At 42.7% G+C, this 24,631-nt stretch overlaps 1 protein-coding gene across 2 annotated transcripts; it reads left to right on the top strand.

The window, feature by feature from the left end:
* Window positions 1-609: 609 nt before the first annotated feature.
* On the top strand, window positions 610-24,625 carry itga3b (integrin, alpha 3b). Of its 2 annotated transcripts, XM_047608771.1 has the most exons (26): window positions 612-1,051; window positions 12,003-12,130; window positions 13,018-13,100; window positions 13,905-14,154; window positions 14,370-14,468; window positions 14,556-14,760; window positions 15,364-15,557; window positions 15,838-15,926; window positions 16,014-16,150; window positions 16,397-16,483; window positions 16,586-16,653; window positions 16,863-17,005; window positions 17,101-17,247; window positions 17,368-17,465; window positions 17,700-17,853; window positions 18,099-18,173; window positions 18,266-18,345; window positions 18,785-18,862; window positions 18,994-19,093; window positions 19,382-19,546; window positions 20,910-21,044; window positions 21,578-21,691; window positions 22,054-22,152; window positions 22,234-22,359; window positions 22,577-22,732; window positions 23,084-23,236. In XM_047608771.1, the coding sequence occupies exons 1-25, from the start codon at window positions 876-878 to the stop codon at window positions 22,685-22,687; spliced, it is 3,141 nt and encodes a 1,046-aa protein (XP_047464727.1). In that variant the 5' UTR covers window positions 612-875; the 3' UTR covers window positions 22,688-22,732; window positions 23,084-23,236. The 2 variants fall into 2 exon arrangements, with proteins under 2 accessions (XP_047464726.1, XP_047464727.1); XM_047608770.1 differs by lacking the exon at window positions 22,577-22,732 and having other exon boundaries at window positions 610-1,051; window positions 23,084-24,625.
* The last annotated feature ends 6 nt before the right edge of the window (window positions 24,626-24,631 follow it).

Raw genomic sequence — 24,631 nt, forward strand, 5'->3', positions numbered from 1 at the left:
TGGAGCAGAGAGGAGGGTGGCTGTCACAAGAGTGCTCATGTGAGGACGGCCCATACGTCGATTACATCTACGGCTTGGAGAAGTCCTCCCACCTCCAACATAAATAAAGTCCTTTTTTGTTTTCTTTTTCTTTTCTTTTTTTTTTAATTGGTGTTGTTTTTAAAGTCAGCCTCTTTCTTGAAAATTGGAGAAATGCACAAGATAATCCCAGAATTAACCACCAACACTGAAATTGTAGGTTATAATGACGTTCATTAAACAAAAAAAAGGGGCTACTGAAAACAAATTACCACTGAACTCACTCAGACTAGAAAGTAAAAAAACAACAAACTAAACAAAATCAGTATATGAAAATCTGCTAACCCAAATAAAATCACAATATTTCACACCCGAACCAAAGGGCACAAAATCACAGTATAATGTTCAGCTGAGAGCAGTTTCCAGTTTAGTAACACAAAGCTGAAAAGTGTAGGTGGTGTTTTTAGTCAGATAAGCAGCACCAACTTGTCTGAAACAGACGGGGAGGGGAAATGTGAGAAACGGAGATTTCACATCCACAATGCGTATGCAGTAAGTGCGCCTGTTTCGTATGGGTGTGGAGGGCAGGAAGGAAAGTAGAGCAAGACTGGCAGAAAGACAGAGAGAGAGAGAAAGAGAGAGAGAGGGAGAGAGAGAGGTACAGGGAGGCAGACACCGACACCTAGGCGGTGACACAGCGAGTGCGCGGTTGGGACAGCCGGCTCTCAATGGGGAGGTCTCTGTGAGGCGGTAGCCTACCTGTTGGCGCTCATAGGGCGAGAGCGCCGTGTCGGACCTGCGTAGGACGTGGACCTGCTGGAAGCCGACTGCACTGGAGAAGAGAGAGCGGCTTAAACATGTCTTCGAGGCTAGTTCTCTGTGCTTTGTTTGTCTTTCATCAATGGACGCAAACATGCACCGGATTTAATATAGATGAACGCTTCCCTGTGATCAAAGAGGGGAAAACCAAAGGGAGCTTCTTTGGACTCTCGGTGGCTATGCATGAGCAGACGGAGGGCTCCAAAAAATACCTGTAAGTTGTTTTATGTGCGTATTTTAACACGATCCTCTTTTTTTTCTGATGTGGAGCTTCGCAGTTAAACAGACCTAACGAACCTCAGAGAAGCGTCTTGTACGCACTGAAATGCGCAAAACCCGACGATGACGCTTCAAGTATTACAGCGTTTAACACCTGTCGCCCATTTCTAAAAGCTTCTTGTGGGTCCTTGCATCACACTCTGTATTATTTTTTATCCCAAAACAACACCGTGCCGGACCGCAGTGCTTTGAATTGCTCCAGATTTATTTGGCCTTTTTATCAGATCAGAAAGTACACGCAGGTGCTCTGCGCCCGTCTTGTGCCTCCGTCTTTGGAAGCAACTCGGAAGTTGTAGCCTGAGGGATCATAAAGTGTGTCGTGTAAGCTATTTCGGTTCGTGTGTGGATACCAATCACACGAGGATATGGGATGCTTAAATAAAAAACGAACGGTCGCAGTTTTACTCTAACAGAGACATAATATGAATAATATACATATTTTTTATGACATTTTGCAATTTTCAACCTTTTTCCCCTCTCATTTGTGACATTCGTCTGCTCAACCTGAGGCAGTCTTATAGACCTGGACACCACTGGTTTCCTTAACAATTCATGAATAACATTTGCATTTAACCATGCAATTCTTAGGTGTAACATCTAGACTGTATGGCTGCTCAACTGTGTCTGCTTCTTCTGTCCTAATAAAGGTGTTCACTGGCTTGTAACACTGACCTAACACATGGAGTTAGGAGTTCTTGGAATGAGTTACATACACGTATATGCTTTTGCTTGAGTAAAACAAAGGCCTAGCTAATGCTCACTATTGTGTGTTACAAGTCTCTCCTGCCTTCCTATACGGCGCCTACAAAGCTCCGCAAACTGTGTCATTGTTTAGTGTAGGATTTCACTCGGGCAATTACAGTGGCCCCCTCATCCTTCCGCCTTCATGATCACACGGTGTGTGCATAACTCGCTGTTATCTGTGCTTGTTCCGCTTTGAAGAGTTATGCTGGAAGACAATTGCGAACCAGGGCCCACTTCCTCTGCGTTCTCAGCAGTGAAGTGAATCCAAGTTTGCCTAATCTCCACAAAGAGGCGGATTGATGCGCATTACCGAGATTTCCCCTGTTAGTAGAGAGAGCGGTGTACGGCTGACATATGATCAATGTGCCATCTTGGTCTTGCCCCCAGAGGGATGGAGTCACCATCTACAGTCTGCAACCCAAGAAGGGGGCCACATGGCTGTGGTAATGACACTGGTAGACTAAAGGGAAACGGTGAAAAGACTCATTAAGAGGTTTAAGCAAATTTGCACTTACTTACTTACTTATATCCATAAAGTAAGGTCAATAAAGTCATCAGGGTTATGGCCAAATCCAGGGTATATCATTTGGTCCCCCTTGTTCTTTTGCAGACTGTGGATGGTGACTTTAACTTTCATAGTTACATTTAAAATATAACTGTTGTGCACATGTGTAGAATAACTGCGAAATAATCATATGCTGACGTTCTTTATCACTTACTTACACAGTTAGAAAATAAATGTAAAGCTTCATGTGGTATAGCACAAAGATGGGAAGTAGGATGAACTACGTGAAGCTACTAAATCCTGGCTACCACCAATTTAAAAATCACAAATTGCAATCACAGCGGTTGCTTGGTTGTCCTTGTTTCTAGCTGCTACACTTAGCCAACAACACGTGCTGCTGTCTGTAGTCCAGCCATCAAATGTGGTTCACAGCACGGGAAGTCACATACACAAAATGATTGGGATCCAGATGGTCACATCCGCCGTGGGCCGTGATAATGCCACTGTTCGCTGCATCTAGACGTCACAGTGTGCAACGATTTAGTGAGCTGATGAGTGGGTGATGTAACGTGGGACATGCAAAATAAATGTAGTCTATAATAATTTATGTGGTTTGCCCCATTTCTGATAAAGTCAGGAAACGTCACAAGTTGAGACCTCTTTTTTTTTCTCAAAACATATTCACTTTCAAGGTTGTGACCACGTTGATACAGACAATGCTAATCCGCAGTTTATTTTGGAGAAGTGAGACTCTAATATGTGATTAGCAGAATGTGACAGAGTGTTAACCTAACACACCTGCATCAACAACCTAAAATATCCGATGTCCTTATCAGTTCATGTTTGTGTCTTCTCATGCAGTAAGTTTTGTGCAGTGGGCTGATTTCCTTTTCCTACAGGGCCCTCTGCTGTGCTGTGTCTACCAGCACTGAGCCCTAGCTGTGTACGTACTCTGGGATTCTTTAAAGACATGTCACAATGTGCTGGTGGTGTCTCCCATGTTTGAACTGGGCCAGTTTTACAGTCTCGTCTGTATTCTCTGCTTTCTTTCATGGTCCCAGACCTGCACCACAGAGAAATTACATTCCCTTATAACTGAGATGGTCTACTGTGAGAATATTTGAAAAGTGAGAGAACTACGCCAATAAACCAGTCGTGGCATGTACAGTGTTTTAAGTGCCTGTTCTTTGTGCTCCCATGAGTCAGACAGAGTCCAGGATAAAAGTCAAGGCACTCCCATTTCTGCATTAAAGTTTTTCCTTAACCCTTCTAAGATGTAGACTATTATCCAATTAGTCTGAATCTAGCAGTAGCAGTTCTAGGCTGAGCTCAAGCAATTTATAAAATGTGCTTCGAGTCGTTGGGGGGGCAACACAACCAATTAGAAGACCATCATTGCTTCTTGTTGGGGAAGGACTGCACCTAAATAATCTAAAAGCTACCTGAGGTCAATTTGTACCAGTATTCACCTCACCACTCCCTCTCCCTCTTTGAGTCACCCATTTAAGGTCTCAGAATGATTTCTTCTCCTGAGAAGGCTTTTTTGTTCTCTGTTGTACTAGGGAGGGGGCACTGGCCAGTCAGCTGGCCAACTATTGGCTCTTCCAGTCCCCTGACCCCATGGTATGCCTGGAATGTATTACCCTTCTCTGCACAGTCACAACCTGGCAGGTTTCAGGTTGAGACAAGACAAGGGTGAGAACGATGATCCAGGAGCTACCGAGAAACACACACACAAACGCTCCTAATTTAAAACTCATTCTGTTCATCTTTCACCAGATAAACAATCCTTCATTTTATAGATCAGAACCCCTGTTGGCTCCTGAGACGAATAATTTAATTCCTCAGACTGATGAATATTTAACCAGACCTGAAGCGCATTCGCATTTTCAGCTCATCTCTGTCTGACTCCAGCAGCCAGAGGCCATGAAAGTCAGCCATTTAATTTGACGGGCCCTCCCAGTTCTGCCGTGAGGTGAGAATTAAACTGCGTTCTGTAAGGTTTTATAGACACAGACGAACTCAACTGATGCTCAGTCAGAGCACAGGGACGTGTTTTTGTAATTTAAACTTGCCACCTGTGACTAGGAATGATATGGGCCTTAGAGTTTAATGGAATTTCCCCACTCATGACAACTGTGCGTGGGCTGAGTTTTCACCCATTTAAATAGTATATTATTATTATATTAAAGTTAGGTGTAATTAAGGGCATATTTGAGGTTTGTGGCTGCGTGCCTTTCATTCAGTTTCGACCTCCAGAGTCAGCCAAGGCACTTGCCCAGTTGGCAGCTAGCTGAGGCACTTCCCTGAGCTCCTCCATGGAACCTAATGTTTGCATCATAGACGTTTCGCCATTTTTATATACAGTGAAAGATTTGCCCATTGTCTGCGGATTTTGCTTTTTTCTCTGCCCCTAAAGTCATTTACATATGTGTTTTGTCTCTGTGATCCAGTGCATATATAACATAAAGAAACTCCCAGCAGCTTGCACTGCATAGACAGTGACTAAGTATGTGCCTTAAAACTGAATTATTGGATAGAAAATAAATTGCCCAGTGCACTATACTCTGTGCAAAAGCAAAGACTAATGTACATCATGTAGGTGGGTATGTACTTGGCCATGACCCAACATTCCTCCTTATACAAATGCTAGTGGTCTTTGTCTCTGAAGTAGGCCTATCTGAGGGCCCGGTGTCATGCCACAATGAAATACTTTGAGACAGCAACCCTGCGCTGTCCATCAGACGCTCGTACATGTAATTGCACCAGAGCAGGACAGTGGGCCTCAGTGATGTGTGAAATCGGGCAAATTAGAGACACTTGTCAAATATATTTGATAGTTTTTTGAAAAAAAAGTCATATTTGTTTTAATGGCTTATAAGTGGTAGCCTTAGATGGATTTCCCCCCTTATAGAAACATTAGAAGCAACTTATAATTACAAGGTGACTTATTTAAAAGTGGAATCCAACCCTATGTATGAAATCTAAAACAAACTGAAAAACTGTGTCAAATAGCAAATAGAAATCCAGACTAACATGTAGGTTTGTAGGTTAGAAATGGGTTTAAAAAGTCAAGCTTCTGAGTCAGTCCTCACAGGATTTAGATGCAGATTTATCCATGGTGACGGCCACTGATCTTTAAGGTATTTATTCACAGTATCCAGTCAGCTGGCAAGGCCATGAGTAGCATTTTGCAGCAGCACAGTGACTGACTGCTACTAATAACACATTGAAATGGATCCCAGCAGGACCCTCAGGTCTCCTGCTAATCTCCACAGAGGAGACGCTCTGTGGCGCGGCTTTCATTGGAAATACCTGCAGCGAAGACTGTTTCTGTCTTAACGAACCTGTAAGGGATCCTCTTCTCTTCTCTGCTTGTACAAACGCCCTCAACAGCATGGAAAAGAAGCTGCTGCGGTCGGCCTCCGGGCTAATGAGGGCTACCTGTAGCTAGAAAAACCACGTCCTTCAATACCTCTACGTCGGCGTGCCTTTTTGTTTTCATCTTTGAAGAGGGAAATGATTCTGAAGTATCAGTTTACGCTCGGTATGTGTCTGTGGAAGTAAGGTGTGTGCGGTCACTTGTGGTGTTGTCTTGAAAATACAAAGTTTGTCATCACATTGTATCAAATAAGAACTTAATTTTTTGTTCCAGACAAAACTGAAAATGGAAAAGGCCACAGATGAAGGCAAAATATTTGCGGTTGGAAAGTTTTCCAAGTCTCAGCAGGTAAAAGCAGATGTTTTTTGTCCACACCTCAGATATTACTCACCTTAAAAGGAAGGGGGTGCACCTTTCGTTTAAGATGAGTAATATCTGAAGGGGAAATGACAAGTTGCAGCTGTGTGGCTGGTCACCTGTAATGACCCCTCTAACGTAGGGCAGCATAGTTAAACAAAGCAAATCTTGAGCTGGCTGACGTCGTACTTACCGTAAATGTAATTATTTTACACTGAAAAGATAATAGCGTACTCCAACCAGCATGGACACGCTCACATTTCTGATCTCTCAGGTGTTAAACATGAAATTTGAAGGTGAGATGAGTTGAACAGGAAATGTTATTCAAACTTGCGTCTTAATCATCATTAATAGATGCCACGATGGTTAATGAGCTGTGACATGAAAGCTGCTCTTTGCAAAGCTTACCCTCGACTTTTTCCTCATGTCTTTTAGCTGCACTGATCATTTCATGATATTGACCCATATGCATGGGGCTCACTGAGAAACATGACACTAGCTATGTGAGTGCCTTTGTGTGTGTTTCCCCATGATGCATAGTCTGGCAGTGCTATGTCTGTGTCTGAAACTGGCCGAGTTGCAGTGACATACTCATCCATCCTGATACCTGGCAGGTAAACTGAAGCCAGACCTGCAACGAACAGCAGACATTAGTCAAAACAACCTTTTTCTCGTCAGACAAGGTTTTACTCGTTGCTAATGAAAAGGGAGATTGTGTATTGTCAGGGGACGACCTGCCATGTTTAATTTGCCAGACTGGGTCTAAATTAGTTTGCTCTCTCGTTACTGTTTGACCAAAGGCAGATGGTGGTCTTCAAACAGGATGTTTGTCCAGCTGAGATACCCTGTTACACTGGTGTGTGTGAGTCCTTGTGCAGGTGCAGACTGATTTTCTTTTAATTTATTTAGCTATTTATTTTTTTTTATCATTTAACACTTCCTTCTCTTTTGATTGGACACTGTGCATTTCATTTCCATCGCAAATGTCCCGTCGGTACTAAAGTACCATTTGTCATAATGATGCTCATTTCCTATGTTTTCCATTTCTGTGCACACTCAGGCTGCTTAATGTAGAGCGTGAGGATTCACAACAGGTGAGGAGACCTTTGTCATCTTTGGTTTAGCGTTCAAGTTCTATTAGAGCTCTTTTTTTTGTGTGAAACTGGCCTTAGTGCAGCCACGGTTTGCTAGGTGTGACTACAGTTCACCACACAGTTCCTCTGTGTATTGGTTAAATATTTACTCCGTTCCAACTGTGCCATGGCAGGATTAAAAGAGATGCTTTGTGGAGTCTGCACCATGTTGTAGGATCTATAATGTCAATCATTTTGTGTGCCGATTGTTTAGTTGTTTTTGTGGTTGTATGCTCTTGTTGTTACACTTAAAAGGCGTGAAAATATGCAAGTCATTTTCTGTTACACAGCAGGCTGACCTGTCATTGTTTGACCAGAGATAACTCATCTGCTATCCATGTTCTGTACGTGCAGACTCACAGTTAAAGAGGGGATATCCAGGCGTGCTTATAGTGAAAAATCCGATAGCAGTGTGCGTGCTCAACTGTCACAGTTTGTTTGGTCGAGAGTGTTTCCTGAAACTTTTCGTGGCGTTGTGAAACAGTCAAAACCACACCGTGTGCAGAGCAGAAAAAAAGTGCACACATTCCACTGCGTCGCTTTACGTCCTCGCACCGTCAGCGCGGTGACAGTGGTCCTCGTCGTATCCAGCATCTTCTCATCCTTTATTGAAGTTGTTACAATAGAGGAGCATGAAAATGTCTGAAGCCCGGTCTCCTCCTGTCCTCCCGCTTAATTCGATCTGCAAATTCACTCGCTCCATTCATTATTATTTCAATTTATTTGCTTAGTGGCTCTAAGTGGCAGTGTTTTCCTGTAATCAATGCAGGTTACCTGCAGTGTAGTATCTTTATACCATGCTGAGAAATACAGAGGATGCAATAGATTGTGTGTCAATGTGTCCATTGAGATTTTAATGAGGATAAATGGAATTTTGGGCATTGGTCTGTACTTGCTTCATAATTTAATGACCCACTGTGTGCTGCTCCATGTCAACAGCTCGTAGTTTTGTGTGATAATGTCATCTTTAGGGGCACACCTGTGCACACGTCTCCAACATTACCCCAACAAATGCTTTTAATTCGCATTTTTCTCGATGGTTACACTTTTATTTATCTAGCAAACATGAAGGACTCCGCGTGAAGGGTTTATATAAATCATTAACTGAGTTTACTGCCTTATTATGGGAGGACTGTATGATCTGTTTTTAAGTACCTTTCGCCCAAGTGTAAAGGTGAGTTCTGGTCCCTAGAACTGTACACGTTTACAGATTCTCTTTCTATGCCATCATCCATCAACATTTCTGTGCCAAAAAGGTCAAGCCTTAACTGATGAATCTACAGTTATTATTAGTCAGGACTTCAGGTAAATAAGTAGATGGAGGGATGGCGATGGTGGGATGGTGGAATGTGGCGATGGGCGGAAGGACCCAGGGCAGGAGACTCGGGGTGGGAGCGTGTCTGAGGAAGCTTCAGCTCCTTGTCCGCGTGGTTCCTGCAATGAAAGCACGAAGGAGAAGAGAGGGAGAAGTGAGACAGAAAGAGGGGTGGGTAAGAGGGGAAACAGAACACCATGACTTCATCTTGATCCCAGGTAGAACTCATAATAACTTTTTTTTTTAATGGGCGCAGGGTCTGAGAAGATGGCCCGGCGTCGGCTCTGCATGATGTAGCAGAACAGATTATGCGTTTAAGTAGCCGCGTTGGTTCTTGTTTTAAAGAATCAACACGCTGTGTCTCAGTTCATGAAATTGTCCCCTACGGTAGTGGTTGGCTACGCTCTACAGGAAATATGTCTTGAGGCTCTCCTGAACCTGTAGATTTTTTTTTCCTTTGTTCACTTAAGGCCACAACCGCACCCAACAAGCATGTTGGCCTAAGCCTTATCTGGAGGGAGATTAGATATTTGTATAAGGTGGACTCAGTCAGTCACACTCACAGAAGCTACGATACCATAACAACAAAAATACAATATGATAAACAATTCACTAATAGCTCGAAGCTCCTGTTTGTCAGTCAATTTCTCTCTCTCAGCTACTTTTTAATATTTCAACCTCTTCATATTTAAGGCAGGACCCTTAAAGGGTTTAAATCTGTACGCCAGCTAGATACCTGTATCGTGATTCGGACCCACTGCTGTTCTGACTGGGCCTAGACCAAGATGAATGTAATCTAAATGACACATGACTGTAAACATGACTGCACACTGTTTGTTCTTCTTTATCCTCCAAAACTTTATGAGTTGGACAGGAAATGTTATGCAAACCTGCCTCTTAGTCATCTTTAATAAAGTTTAAGTGTGTTCTGAGTCATGGATTGTCAGGTCGGGGGTGATGAAGGTATTAAATGGGATTTCAGTTTTAATTAACTGGACTTATTCCTGTTGAGACCCACCATTTTTCCTCTGTTCTTCGTGAAGGAAAAATAGCCCTCAGTCACTTTTCCAGTACTGTAGCCGGCCGTTCTGATCACTCGTGAGGCGAAAGCCGAAGCAGTAAAAGCGAATTTCAACAAGTCCTCCGAGTAGGAATGTTGCTGCCTGTTGCCAACCCCCTTCTTTGACAGCCTGTTTATGAGGAGGTGATGAGCAGGGAAGGAGATACGAGGAGAGCAGCATTGGAGCAAGACAGGAATTGAGGTGTGCTGTCATGACCGTATTAGTTAGGTTTATGTCACTTTTTACGGGAGCAACAGAAACTGTAGAAATCTGCCAAAAAGCAATATGAAGGACATGCTAGCAGGGATGTTTGGTCTAGCTGAAATCTTCTGTCACCATTATCCTCTTTAATACATCCGTGGTCATCGTGATAGCGAGGTTGGGTTCAATTTGAAGGTATAGCTTCACGTGGGAAAATAATATAATAAAAAAAATAAAATAAAATTGTATGTAAAGAGTTACACAAGAAGATGAATATGACTCTTATGCCTGAACTGTAAATCTGAACCTAATGCTAGCATACGGTTAGCTTAGCGTAGCTGAAGTAGAAACAATGTAAGCTCCATATAACCAGCTGTCATATTTACCGCACACGTGTAAGTGTGGTATCCGTTTTCTCATACTACTCTGGACAACACTCAGAGTGTACATTGACTCAGATTACATCTACTGCCACTTAAAAGCTATCTCTCCGCTGTACGTCGAACCAGATGGCTTCAGTCAGCGTTGCTGAATTTCCACAACAAACACAGGTGACCCAGGTGGCTCTGGTGAGGCTGCGAGGCAGTGAGAGTATGCCGTCGAGGTTGGGTTAACAGGTCCTTTTCTTCCACCTTGCTGCAACCAGCTCTCTGTGAGCCAAGATTATCCCAGCCCCCCCGAAGCATGCGCGATTACAACTGTGTCCAACTTCTATCCACTGCAAAGTTCACACTCACCGATCTCTACGTGTATACAACAGTCTGAGCTCACAACCTTTTATAAATGCTTTGCATAATCTCCCATGAGGCATTGTGTAGTTTGGTTTTCCCACAACAATGGCTAACCTTGTTAATCAGTGATGGGGGCACTGTGTTCTCTTGGCGGCTGAGAAACACTTTGAGTGGCCGTGACTTTTAATTTAGCTGTCGTGTAGACATAGAAACACACACATATCAAGAGTATGCATTTTCTTTAGTAAGAACAAACACACACTGTAGATGCAAAAAAGTCCCGTTCACTACCACAGAATTCTGTGGAATCTTAGCTGCTCCCTATATGACTGAAACTAGAAACTGCTGGACCTCAAAGGCTGGCTGTCATCACTCTGGCAAGATAACTGATTCATTCCTGATTACGCCCATCTAATAGCAGAAAGACGAGAGACGATGTAAAGACTGGGTCCGTATTTGCTTCCGGCAATACTTCCTCTCAAGGTAGGTTTGTGAAAACAAACTAATGTGTGCCACAGCATCCGATCTGAGACTTCTGTCATCTCCCAGACTGACAAGTTTCAAATAAGCTAATCGGGTAATTCAATCTAAAATCTGTAGTGGAAGCCAGTTCACATGACTGAATGAGTCTGAGTCTATTTGGGTGATGCACCAAAAGGTGTATGGGAAAAATCTTGATAAGATGACATATGTGGAAACATATAATGCATGTTATCAGTCTGTGTGCGTGTATGCGTGAAGAAGACTGCGGTGTGGTCGTACAGCCTGGTGCACAGTCTCTCACTTGGTTTGCGTCAACATTTACTTCCCTCTTCACTACTTCCACTCCCAGTTTTATTGATAAGCAGAAGATGCCAGAATTTCAGTGAATTGTAATGAAATGAATGACATGCATGAAGACTGACAACACCACGATAGGCCTTTGCTTCTGGCTCCACAAACGCAGGTCACATGTCACTCACTCACACACACTGTAAACTAGGTTGTCTACACCTTCCACCTACAGAGTGGGGCTAACAAATCTTTTGCTGACGGTAAATAGTGTGTTTGAGCGCGGAGGCCAGGAGAGAAGTAATCCCTCTACTTCAAAGTTCTGCGTGTTAAAAGGTGCTGATGTAGGGAATGTCTGGGCGAGTGGACAAAAGATCCCCAAGAAGTCAGTGTGGGAGTCTTGTGTTCGTGTGCCCAGACTTGTCATGGGTCATGGTTTCACCGCTTCACTCTCTTTTTTTTTTTTTTAATTCGCAGGTGCTTGGTAGAAGTAAAGTTGTGCGTTTGCAAACATTCGCTATGAGAACACAAAGCTGCAGTTCAGTTTATACCAGACGCATTTTCTCTGAACTTCTATGTTGTTTCTTACTTTTCCAGGTTTGTGTTGTCTAACAGCGCTGATATGATCTAATATTTTGTTTCTGTCTGCTCCTTTCTCTCTTTTGTGTCTGCCGGCGCATGTCCAGGCTTCTCGCAGGAGCACCCAAAGAGAAAGCTGATTCTCTACAAAATGTCAATGAGACAGGCGCTGTCTACTCCTGTCCCATCACCACCGACTCCACGGACTGCTCCAGAATGGACCTGGTCACCAAAAGTAAGCGTGATGTGGGCCTCTCAGAGTTTCTGTACAGTAATCAGATTTTGACCGATTTTTCTGCAGCTTTGGTTTCAGTGCAGAGAGTCAAGTTTTTGTTTGTGAGAGTGTTCATTTGGAACAAGAACAGTGCTTTAAGATCCAGCTTCTTCCCCATGCAACACTGTTCCTGCCTTTAAATGCACCTCTCGATTTCGTGATCATGATTTGTAATTTTAAGCCATTTTAAGCCACTTAATAAACATATTCAGTCTGTGCTGTATTCCCCCTGAGCTTTATGTGCAAAATATGTGTTCAACCTACACAAGTTCTTAACAGGACTTCCCCCACGGCTGAGTGAGGAAATAAAAAGCATAACTCGCAAACGACCATCAGCTAGCTTCCTCTTTTCTTTGCGTGTCAGCTATTCTCAGCATCTTCTCTAAATGTGCATCCCTGTGTCTGTCTCTCCCTTCACCAGTCCCCTCAAGTCTCTGAGCAGTACTCTATTTAAAGCATTCTGCATAACTTTTAATGCTGACGTCATAATGACTGTTGCTACAGTCACAGTGCATTTTTGTGGTTTATATATGTCAGGGCATGATCCAGCCTGAGCGAAGCTTCACTGTTTGGATCGGTTTCACCGTGACTATCATCATCACAGTCATGCTGAATGTTTCTTTTAATATAGGTTAGTCAGTGTCGAAAAACAGATTTTTTTTTTGGTGAAGTTTTGTCGTGAACAGTAAAAGACAGTGAAACCGAACGTGGTCATTCGTCTCAGCTCTGCAGCTGAACGCACGTCGCATATTTTTTAGAAAAAGAAACACGTGACAATATGTTCATGCAGACCTGCTGACAATTTGAAAGCTTAACACCTGACCTGACGCAATGTGACACATTCACAGCAAATTCAGACGAGATGGTGGAGGGCATGTGGTTGGGCGTGACAGTGGCCAGTCAGAGGGGCCAGCAGCGGGGACGTGTCCTGGTGAGATAACATCCTGTTTCATTCTGTCAATCAGTTCTGTTGTTGATGTATTAGACACACAGCACTGAGCAGTGAGTGGAGACAGGCCGAGCTGTTTATTTCTGTTTAGCATCACGGGTCATATATTTAACTTGTTGCAATTTTTAATTAATCTAACACGCATATAGTGTATGTATAACAGAATGACACTGAGAGAGGAAGTGCCACAAACAGATACAATCAGGGGATGATTTTTGATATTTTTATTTGATTTGTTATAATTATTTTGAATCACAAACCCACATATCAGATTATTAACTATTATAGTCTTTGTCTCTTTAGTTAATTTGAATTAATGACGTACTGAACCACATAACTGCAACTACATGCACTGCTGGAGACTGTTAGCTTGAAAGCAGCAGTCTCTATTCTCCGTTTCAAGCCAGTTTATTCATTGTTTAGTATTCTGACATGCTGTTCTGATATTTGGTACATGTATATTGTGGTGTGTTGTGACCTGCGAGGGACCGCAGGTGCAAATTGGCTTTAAGCTGTAATGTGGCACAGTGCATCAAATGATGACATTAATCTTCAGGCTGTACACTGTCCCTTTTTAAATAACACAGCAGCACGGGGTATGATATTGTATTTTTCTTCAGTATTTATCACAAGAAGACTGCTATCATGTACATGACAATTAAGACATTCGTACTTTATAGTGGCACTGATTTAAACTCAGGAGGAATACATTCGATAAAGGTCTCTGATACAACACATTGTAGCTAGAAGAACTTGCCCATATACACATTATTCTCTGGTGTTCAGGCATGTGGGCACCGCTATGTGAAGATCATCCAGGGAGGCACAGAGGAGCAGCGGCGGATGATAGGAAAGTGCTACGTGAGGAGCAACGACCTGACCTATGACCCCAACGATGAGTGGCAGACCTACAGTTACGAGGTCTGCAACCCCAATCTTGACATGGAGTTCGAGGGCATGTGCAACACAGGCATCTCGGGAGGCATGACGGAGACCGACGTCTATATCGGCGCTACAGGCAGCTACTTGTGGCAAGGTGGGAACTGATGAGTAAACGTCGAAGAAACTGTGTGTTTGGTTATTTAATGCTGAAATAATGGGCGGGTTTCACTGAGGGGGATTAAAACTCTATGAAAGCCAGCTAAATTCCATCGTTTGTCTAACGCTGAGATTATTCTCTGTCTGGGAAACCTGTCCACGGTGCATGAAGCAGATTTTCACATTGCTGTCTGGTTCTGATTTTTCATGAAGGAAATGTTCATGTAACATGGAGAGACCCCGATCCAGCTAACGCCTGGGACTCTGTCGACAAAAACTTTGGACAGCTGAAGAAGCAATACAGTTATATGGGTAAATATAACTAGTTAACCACTGCGTCATATAAAATGTTAACTAATTTGAAAACTTCAACAATCAACCCATACGTGCTTTGTCAAGGTTACTCGGTTCTTGAAGAGCAGAAGCTGCTGAGTCGCGACGACTACACAGTGGTGACAGGGTCTCCCAGGTACGAGTCCAAGGGCTCTGTGATGTTGGGAACGAAGACTCAAAGCAACATCCAGCTGGTGCAAATCATCCCCGGCGAACAAGTGGGCTCGTACTTTGGAAACACCCTGGCAGTCATCGACCTCAACAATGACGAGTGTGTATCTTTATACCAGATATTGTGAAAACCATGAAACCATGATAGTCCTGTTCTTCATGTTTTAGGACACTTGGAGGATACAATACAAATCAAAGTTTTCTTCATATTATCAGAAAAACCACTACCGGAAGGCTTAGGGTTAGGGTCCTTTGAGTGAGAAACTATCTTTCTTCCACACAGTGCAGTGATTGCGTAAAAACGTGCAAAACACAAATGGAAAGGAAGAGAGATCAAAAGTGTTTTCGTGTTTCAGTGGCTTGGCTGTAACTGTATCTGTACCTTGAGCTGCCTCACGCTTGGGTGAACAGCGGCTGTGATCTGGCCGGTTATGCAGGGAATGCTTGAGCAGTGACAGCAGAAGAAAACGTGTCCTTTCAACAGCTGAGATAAGGTGTTCATCGTGACCTCATGGTGAAATCACACTTCTCCCTTTAATGCATGAAAGGAACATCATGGCTCTGTGGCATTTTAGCAAATAAGTGAAGTGCAAATAATACAGTGGTCTTATGACTAAAGTTTGGCCAAATCTAGAATGGTGTGACACGGTGGCATATTTATATGTTTAAACATATTTCTGTTTGTCTCTTTCATCTGTTGCAGCTGGAATGACTTGATTGTGGGTGCTCCGTTTTACTTTGACCGGATGAAGGATCAGGGCGGCGCCGTGTACATCTTCATAAACGAGAACGGATCTTTCCAGAATACCTCCACCATGGTGCTGAAGGGCCCCTCTGATTCTGGATTCGGCTTTGCACTGGCGTCTATTGGAGACATCAACCAAGATGGATTCCAAGGTATGTCTCTGAGTGGATTTAAACGTGATGACATTGATTTCTAGAGCACATGAGTAATGTACGTTCAAAAAGAACAACCTTTCTGCCCGAGCTGCATCTTGGTTATTCCTGTGTAATAAATGATCACGTATGCAAAGACACTGCACCTTGTTGCATTTCACGCTGAAAGAATTGTACCGTGCTGCCACCTAGTGCATTATCATGTTCCAAACACACACCTCTTTCTCTCAGCAGCTTGCCTCCCCTCGAGATGTTTCACTTTTACCTTTAATGTCTGCAGACTTTGCAGTGGGAGCTCCATTCCACGACACGGGCAAAGTCTACATATGGATGGGCAGCAAAAAGGGGATCTCTAACGAGCCCAGTCAGGTAACCTCTCACATTCTGCTGAGGCCAGTTCAGGCTTTATCTGGAGGGCCTTCTTGGAATCAGATGTGTCACTGACGCCCCCTACAGGTGATTGAGGGTAAGTCCGTGGACAGCAACGGATTCCGGACATTCGGCTACTCTATCAATGGAGGCATGGACATGGACGACAACAGTTACCCTGACATCTTAGTGGGCTCTCTGGACGATCGCATTGCACTGCTCAGGTATAAACAGCAGAAAGCTGTTTACTGTGACTACTATGACATTTTTTTCCATATGCCTTTTAAGATCAGAGGTTTCTAGCTAAACAGAAAATGTTATTCATTTAAAATATCAGTTCTTGTCACCGACACGGCTTCACCATGTTCTTAACGTCTCAGTTTGAAGTGGGAAATGCTGTATGTTTCATACAATGGTATAATTTGGGTATTACAAGGTAACAATTGGATTTTATTTGCACATTTTTTCAGAGCTCGACCAGTCGTTCACTTAACTAAAGACTTCACAGTTGAGCCCAAGATTGTGGAACCTAATCAGTGTGCAGACAACAAACCATGGTGAGATATCCATTTAGAATATGTCCGTCTTAAAATGGCTTGTTCATTCTTCTCCGAGTGAATCATTTGACCCCCCCCCCCCTTTTTTTTTGTACTTCGCAGCATTAATGCAACCCTGTGCATGTCGTTCACACTAAGCAATGGAAACAAGGATTTCAAAAGAAATATCAGTGAGTAGTTTTTCCTCCCATATATTTAGATTCTCTCAGTGACAGGCCATATAATGTGTACATAATATATATTCTCAATTTGCAAATAAAACTTGTGGAGACACTGACTCACCAGCTGAGTGCATACACATTTTCAGCTCCAGCTGTCATTTTAAACTGTATACTTCTATACTCATGTAGAAATTAATATGTTTTTCTATTTTGTAAAGCGGTGAATTACACAATAGAGGCTGACATGGAGAGGAGGAGCCGTCGTGTTCGTTTCCTGGATAAAGACGATGACACATACACCGGCTTGCTGACCGTGCCATCAACCAAATCCAAGTGTATTACTCTGCAACTGGTTACAAAAGTACGGTCCTAACATTGAGTAACGTTGAGCGACTGTGAACTGTTAACTCATCGACATGCTTCATTCAAATAAAACTCTCGGAATTTCATTTACAGGGGCCTGTGAGGGACAAACTGGAACCAGTGGTCTTTGCTCTCAGCTTGTCATTGCATGAACAAAAACCTAAAACCAGACGCTCTCTGCAAAACCTGGACTCCTTCCCGATACTGAGCCAGGAGCAGAAACTGACCCAAAGAACTGAGGTACGGTGCTTACACTGAAAGGCCACATTTTACTTAACGGACAGTGAAGAACACGTTTACAGTGTTTGACAGCCTCTAAGGAACAGTATGATATTATGTGATTTGTTCCATTTCCTGTAGATTAACTTTCAGAAGGAGTGTGGCTCAGACAACAAATGTACCAGTAACCTGCAGCTGACAGCCCAGTTTGTAAACCAAAAAGAAGAGCCTTTCCCCAGGTGAGTTTACATTCTTACTTAAACCTGAGACAAAACCTTAAAAATAATAGATCATCCCAGTTAATTAAATTAACATATCACAGTATTTCAAACCATGCAGTTAACTTTTGAGATTTCTGACTATGACTCTAAGCTAAGCAAACTGCTATCCAAAATGTTCATCAGTCTGCATAAATGTATTTGCCAGCCTAAAAAATATTAATTGAGAAAGTAATATATGTTCTCCATTTCCAGGAAGGGCAACCTCCAAGTGCTCAATTTTGACAGTACTATGAAGGTCATAGGACTAATGGTGGAGGTGACCAACCCTAACGGTGAGGACGCACACCAGGCCATGCTCAACATCACCATCTCTGATGCACTGAGATACCGAGGAGTCCGATCTGATGTACGTCCACTGGAGGGCAGCACATGACTGAGGATTGTCATTTCATAATCCTCCTTTTCCCAGCTTCTAAATCTTTTTAAATTGTATTATTTGTTCCCCAAAAGCTGGGGCTTTTGCTCTGCTTAGTTGTCATAAAGATGATTAACTAGTTACATTTTCAGATGGACATGTGGTGATTGTGTTTAAACTAGTATTTTCCAGTCACTCCTTTACATTCGCTCATTTAACGCTGACTTTGTTTTTAGGACAGTGACGTTGAGTGCAATTTTGAAACCACAGTCATTTGCGAACTGGGCAATCCACTTAAAGGCAATGAAAAGGTTGGTCAGACTAGACAAAGGACTGTCTCACAGATTTTGACGTTGTGTGGTCAGACTGCGACGCCTCTGACTTGCCTGCCTGTCGTTTTTAGGTGTCCCTGCAGGTCATTTTTGAGACGTCGGGGATCAGTCTGTACACAGAAAAGATTGAGTCCCAGTTGCTTTTGTCAACGTAAGTTGTCTATAGGATTGCATATGTACACTTTTTTCTTTTAGTGGCTAGTGTTAATTCAGATTTTGTTTTCACACTTTTGCATGTTCCGGTTTTGAGTACAATATTGTGTGTTTGTGTTGTTGCCATTCCTACTTAGACATAGACTGACTTTATTGTCATTGATCACACAACTGGTCAACACAGTATTAAAGTATACAGCAGTAGACTAGCTATGTAGAAAAGTGGGTAAGGTGATTATAAATGCAGCGTGCAGATTACAGTATACCATGTGGTGTGCTGAATAAAACCAAGTGAACAAACATTCTGTGGTATTACAGGTTAAGTAGTACTAGCAGTAGTAGCAGTATTTCTGAGTTTTTATATTTTTTTTCTTGTTATTGTGACCCTTACATAATCAGAAAATACTACGCTGTTGTAACAAGTTCGGTTTCTTCAGTCTTAGTGAGCAGAGTGACCTGAATCCCGTGCCTGTGGCCATGCTGATTGAAAACACCATTGTCCCGTTCTTCGACTTGTGAGTCTCATTAGCTCATCAACTCGTGGCGTGCTGTATGTAAATGGCACCGGAGTGTGGTGTTGATTAATCTTCCACAGTAGTCTCTGCGTTCACACCGTAAAATCCAATCTAACCTTCTCCTTGTTCAGGAAGAAGCCTTTGCTGACAACATTTGGAGGGACAGTGAAGGGTGAGTCAGCCATGGTCAACACCAGTGACGTGGGCAGTCTGGTGGAGTTAATCTTCAACGTGAGTCACCTTTACCACTCTAACGCTATATTGGACCACCAGGACTGTAAATTGCATCTACAATACGCGTGCTTCTCACCCACATTTCCCTGATCCCCGCCCTGTCTTTGAAGCCAACACTTCAGAAGTTTAATATTGCGTGTGGAAGGGATTATTATGTGAGCCATGGTTTGTGGTGTAAGCGTGACCACGGGTGGATACTGTTTAGGAACCACAGTCTGTGCTGTGGTTTTACACCATCAGTTTGATGAATTCTGTTTTCGTGCTGCTGGCTATTTTCATCACTAGGTGAGGGGACAGCCCCTGGGAGACATGGGCACCCTGGCCTTGGAGTTTGAGTGGCCCTATGAGGTAGCCAGTGGCAAGTGGCTGCTCTACCTGACGAAGATTGTTGTCCAGGGCGAATCAGAAATGGAATGTACCCCACCGGAAGTCAACCCGCTCAACCTAACTGTAAGATTTATTTTGAGACTGGTTTAGAGCTAAAAATGTGGCATATTTCTCGAGATCCAGTTGAGTTGGACTGTTTTTTCAAGTTTATACACAAACATCTTGGGTAGAAACATTGTGCAGGCTCAGACAAAGATGGCATGGAAACAGCAAAATAATTTGTAGATGCATATCATAAGCCCAATAGATTTCAATGACTATGAACAGATATCAACATATATATATTCAAAATCTATAGTCAAAGTACAGCATTTTGACACTGGGAGTATTCTGGTGTCCGAACAGCCTACGATACCCTGTAAGGAAACAAGCTAACTTTTCACATTTGCCCAGCACATACTTGACTAGCAGCATGAATATATCCTCATGTACATGACTCAACTCTGACTCTGTTTTTGCACCTCAAGTTGCATGTTGGACTGTTAACAGTTACTGGTGTTCAAAACAGGAAGTCTTTACTCAGGTGTCCTAATGTCCGCGCCTGTGACAGAATCTCCAAAACATTGACCATTGCTCTTAGAGTGATCAAGGGTTTCTCAGTCTGAATTAACTACAACAAAGGATGTACAAGTCAGTATCTCAAAATGTCCAGTTAGTTAAATGCCGCACAAAGGTTTGCATTTTAATAAAAGAGGATGAGAGGACAGAAATGCTAGGGCCATGCTAGCTGCTCTGTTGTGGCCTCTGTACTTGAGCATAGCTGTGCTTTATGTTATATTAAACATCAGCATGCCAACAAACCATGACCATGCTCATTTTTAGCTCATATATTTACCACATTTACTCTCGTAATCTTCTAAATATTTGCTTGTTAGCGCAAAACAGAAATTGATATCATCAGTTTTGCTGGCAGCCATTTGGTCATAAATCAGAGTATGAGACATGAGCTGTATTTAATATGTATATAACGCATGCTTTTAGGAAATATAATAATAAGCCTGTTAAAAGTTAACAGCAGTGGGTTTACATTAAGTGTGGATACATTTACTTACACCCGACTGACAGTAGATGTGCTGTACACAGAGTTGTTGCGTGTTTTGTAGTTCATCCTAATGTCATTGTGAACTGAAGTAGTCCCAGCAGAATAAATAGAAAACTTGTGCGAAAATGGTCTTAATGCCAAACCACTAGTGAGACATTTTGAGAGAAAAAAAAAACATCTGTGTCGCCACATACAAACCTCACAAAGCCCCAAATAGAAAACCATACAGTCTACATATAGACAGTGGAAATGACAATGCTATTCTGAGAACAATTTGGTAATGTCTTTATCAAAACCAGTAATTACCACTAGTCCTCTGATGTAATGTCTCTGTCTCCACTGCTTCCTCCTTTCATTTTCCCCTCTCCGTTTCTTGTCTTCCAGTTGTCAGAGGGCAGATCTAAGCGGGTTAAACGGCAGATTGTTGTGGATGATGCTGAAGATAGTGGCCTGTCTCATAGTATTGAGCAACAGTCAACAATAGGGCTCACCATTCCTCACAAAGAGTCGTACCTCTTGGTAAGAAATCAGTCTGTCCCACTCATTACATGAGTGATTAGCTCATAGAAAGACATAAATTGTGACTTTACATTATCATACAGTATATTCAACTTTGTCTTGCTTACTTTTGTAGCTACTTTTTACTCTGTATTTTATAGAGTTTGTGTATAGCACTGACAGGTCAAGCTCAGCAATTTCATTGTTTTCACAGCAATGACAATAAAGACATTCATTCATTCACTGAGCAGGCACAGGATATGGGTGTTATTCGGAGTAATAAAATTTTATTATACAGCAATAACACATATATATATATTTACCGGGAGAAGAATTCATACAAAGGAATGATATGACAACACTAGCAGGTAAAAACCTGTTTTCATAGAAAATTACAGAGGTGAATTTCCTCATTTCTATCAGCCTTCCAAAACCTTGAACACCCACATTTAGCAGTGTAAATTACCATAATTGTACATATATAAATTTTAAAGTGGCCCAATTTTCACCACCCTTGTGTAATAGTGCTTCTTTCCCTATCTTGCATCTTGAAGGACTGCTCCAAGGGGACGGCGAGATGTGTGAAGTTTACCTGTCCGCTGCTCAACATGTCAGATTCCGCCACGATTCACGTCAGGTCACGATTGTGGAACAGTACAATGCTAGAGGTCAGCTTACTCATACACATATCATACACATATACTTAGCAATGGCATCAATGAGCATTTTGCATTGGTTTTGTTGGATTTTGCAGTCCTAAAGGCAGATTTATGGATGTGTGTCAGATCTTCGCTGTAGGTAACCCTAGGTCCGTTGCGTATGCCGTAGCCTCATGTGCACGCCCCCCTAAAACTGGTTGACGACAGACTGCAACCACTTCAATTGGTCCGAAACTTGATGTGACCCATAACTATAAATCTCTCTTTTCACTGGCAAAACCCACTGAAGTGTAGTAGACCAAGCTTAATAGTATATCTGGACTCAGAGCTATTGTTTTCTTTGTGAAAATGTGCTTTCTGTGTCCCTGCAGGACTATTCCAATGCTCTGACAGTCACAGTCAAAGGACAAGCCACACTGAAACTCATCACCGACAAACCAACCCTCAAGATGGAGAGTCAGACACGTGAGGTATGCGGCGATAATGATGCTGATGCTGATGGCAGAGTTTACTGTGATTTAAATAATAAACCTAATTCACCTTTCTTGTAGTTCAAAGTAGAGGTAGAGCCAGTGGAGGGAGTGGAGACACCTTATGAGCTTCCCCTATGGATTATCATCTCTGCGGTTGTAGCAGGAGTTGTTCTACTGGGAATTATCATTCTTATTTTATGGAAGGTAAGCCCATAACTTGACTGAATACCCTCTTCTACATTGACAGGTTATATTTCGACAGACCTTCTCTGAACCTCTTGAAATGTATTCACACCAGACACCTTCTGTGGATTATGTAAAAGCTGCTGACCCATTGATTGACCTATAACCTCCACATGGAGCCATTAGTCTAACCTTTGACTTACTCCCTTTTTGCACCCTCCTCCTCCTCCGCCTCCAGTGTGGCTTCTTCCAGAGGGCCAGCAGGAGGGAGATGTATGAGGCCAAGGCCCAGAAGGCTGAGATGAAGATCCAGCCCTCTGAGACTGAGAGGCTCACTGAGGACTACTGAGGCCTCCATGTGTCTCCCAACAGCACACATCAATGGGGCTTTTGGGTAAAAACACCCCTTCAAATGGATCTTCTATACATAGCCCTGCTGACAAGCTTGGGGTGTTTCATCTTCCCTTTCCGTCTTTTCACTTCCCGCCTGCTTCTTGATGATGATCTAACGTTTCTTTTACTTCCCTTTCAGACTATTCCTGCTCTATTGATTCACTTTCTTTTCCACTTTCTTTTTTAACTCAGTTGGATATCGCGGGTTCCTCTGTGGCCTAACCAGTTGACTTCAATCTCGTCAGCCTCTGGATTCCTAAATCTTCTTTCCAATCCGTCGCTCATCCCAGCTCACCTGCAGCTCAAGCATATCCTCTTTAATGCCACCTTCTTCTCTTTCTTTTCCTGCTAGTTTGGATTCTTCAAGAGAGCCATCTACTACCGGATAATGCCAAAGCACCAGGGGGTGAAAATTCGCAGGGCTGAGCGCTATCAGTTCAATCTGGGATTTCAGCCTGAGGAGCCACAGAAAAAGTACTGGATCACCAACTGGACAGAAATGCAGCGTTATTACTACTGAGGCCTTGCTTGCAACCCTGAACCTCTCACAGTCACACTAGCCTGACAGCGGGCCAAACAAAGAACGCTTTATCGAGCCACATGGACCTTGCAATGCATTGACCATCTGTGGATAGTGCATTCCATTTTTATGCTTTTTTTGTGCAATATTTTGGACATTTTGTTTAAGAGATTGTAATTTGTTAAGTATTTGTTGATGAATGCAGCATTGTGCATGTGTATTAGAATCTGGGTTGCAGTCAAGAGTAAATTTCCTTTGATTATGTTGTAGGCGTTAATGTGCTGAACCTGACATCTACATATATTTTTTTTCTTTCGGAGTCCCCTGAGAGGAGCTGCTGGTCATTTGTTGTGTTTCCACCATGTCTTTTTTTCCTCAAATTTCCAAGTCTCTCAATTTTTTTTCTGTGGCTGTTCTTCAAGCTCTATCCCCAGACCATTGTGTTGGTGGCTCTGCATGGTTAACCAATTGAAATCGTTTTCAAACTGCACTTATAATGCGGCGCTGATGACCAGCACCCACTCTGTTTTGAGTGAACATGCATTGTTATGTGAATGTCCATGTCAGTGTCTCAAAATGACCGTTGCACTGATCTCCGCTGTGGAAAGAGACTTTGTATTTTGCTCTGGTTTCATGGAAATAACGTTTACGTGGGCGAGTAATACATTTAATAGACCCAGCGGACGTACTGTAATTATCCACATTAAATTCCACAGCAAGGGTCATCCAAGCAGCCCTTTAACGAGCTGAAAAGCAATATCTTCATCAGTACATAGAATTAGAAGAGGGAGTACACTTGATTGTTATTTATTACACCATCTTGGGCTAATGAAAGAGTTTATCTGGATATATTGAGAAACTTATACAGGGAGTCGCAACACTGGAGACATACATGATATTATACCTGTGTGGAGATTTTAAAGCGCCAGCATTGATAGGTACGTTGTAATTGTACATAGTGACAAGTTGCGTAACACTGATTATTTGATTGAATGTGTATGTGGTCAGCCTTTGTTCTTTCACTGTCACCAAGCTTTGCATTTTTATACAAGAGCGCTGACTGACACTTGGATTGTTTCCAAGCCATTGAGGCCCCCTTCGAGGTCAACCTGCAGCACTGAAGATCGACTGGACTGAGAGAAGACAGTCGTTGGACTGTCTCTGATGGGAGCAAGTGTTGTGTTACCACTCTAGTTGGTGTTACCTGAGAGCCCGCAGGTATTCTGTTGACTGTGTGACTATGGCCGTTACAGAGACTATATTGACTCCATTGAAAGGGGGAAGGGCTTAACCCAATGCACAAACTCTGTTTTCTGTGGTGGTGTTATTTTTGTACTGTGCAGCTTCGGTGTAATTAAACAGTTTTTAACAACATGTGCA

This window comes from Mugil cephalus, chromosome 16 (genome assembly GCF_022458985.1).
Source record: "Mugil cephalus isolate CIBA_MC_2020 chromosome 16, CIBA_Mcephalus_1.1, whole genome shotgun sequence".
Lineage (NCBI taxonomy): Eukaryota > Metazoa > Chordata > Actinopteri > Mugiliformes > Mugilidae > Mugil > Mugil cephalus.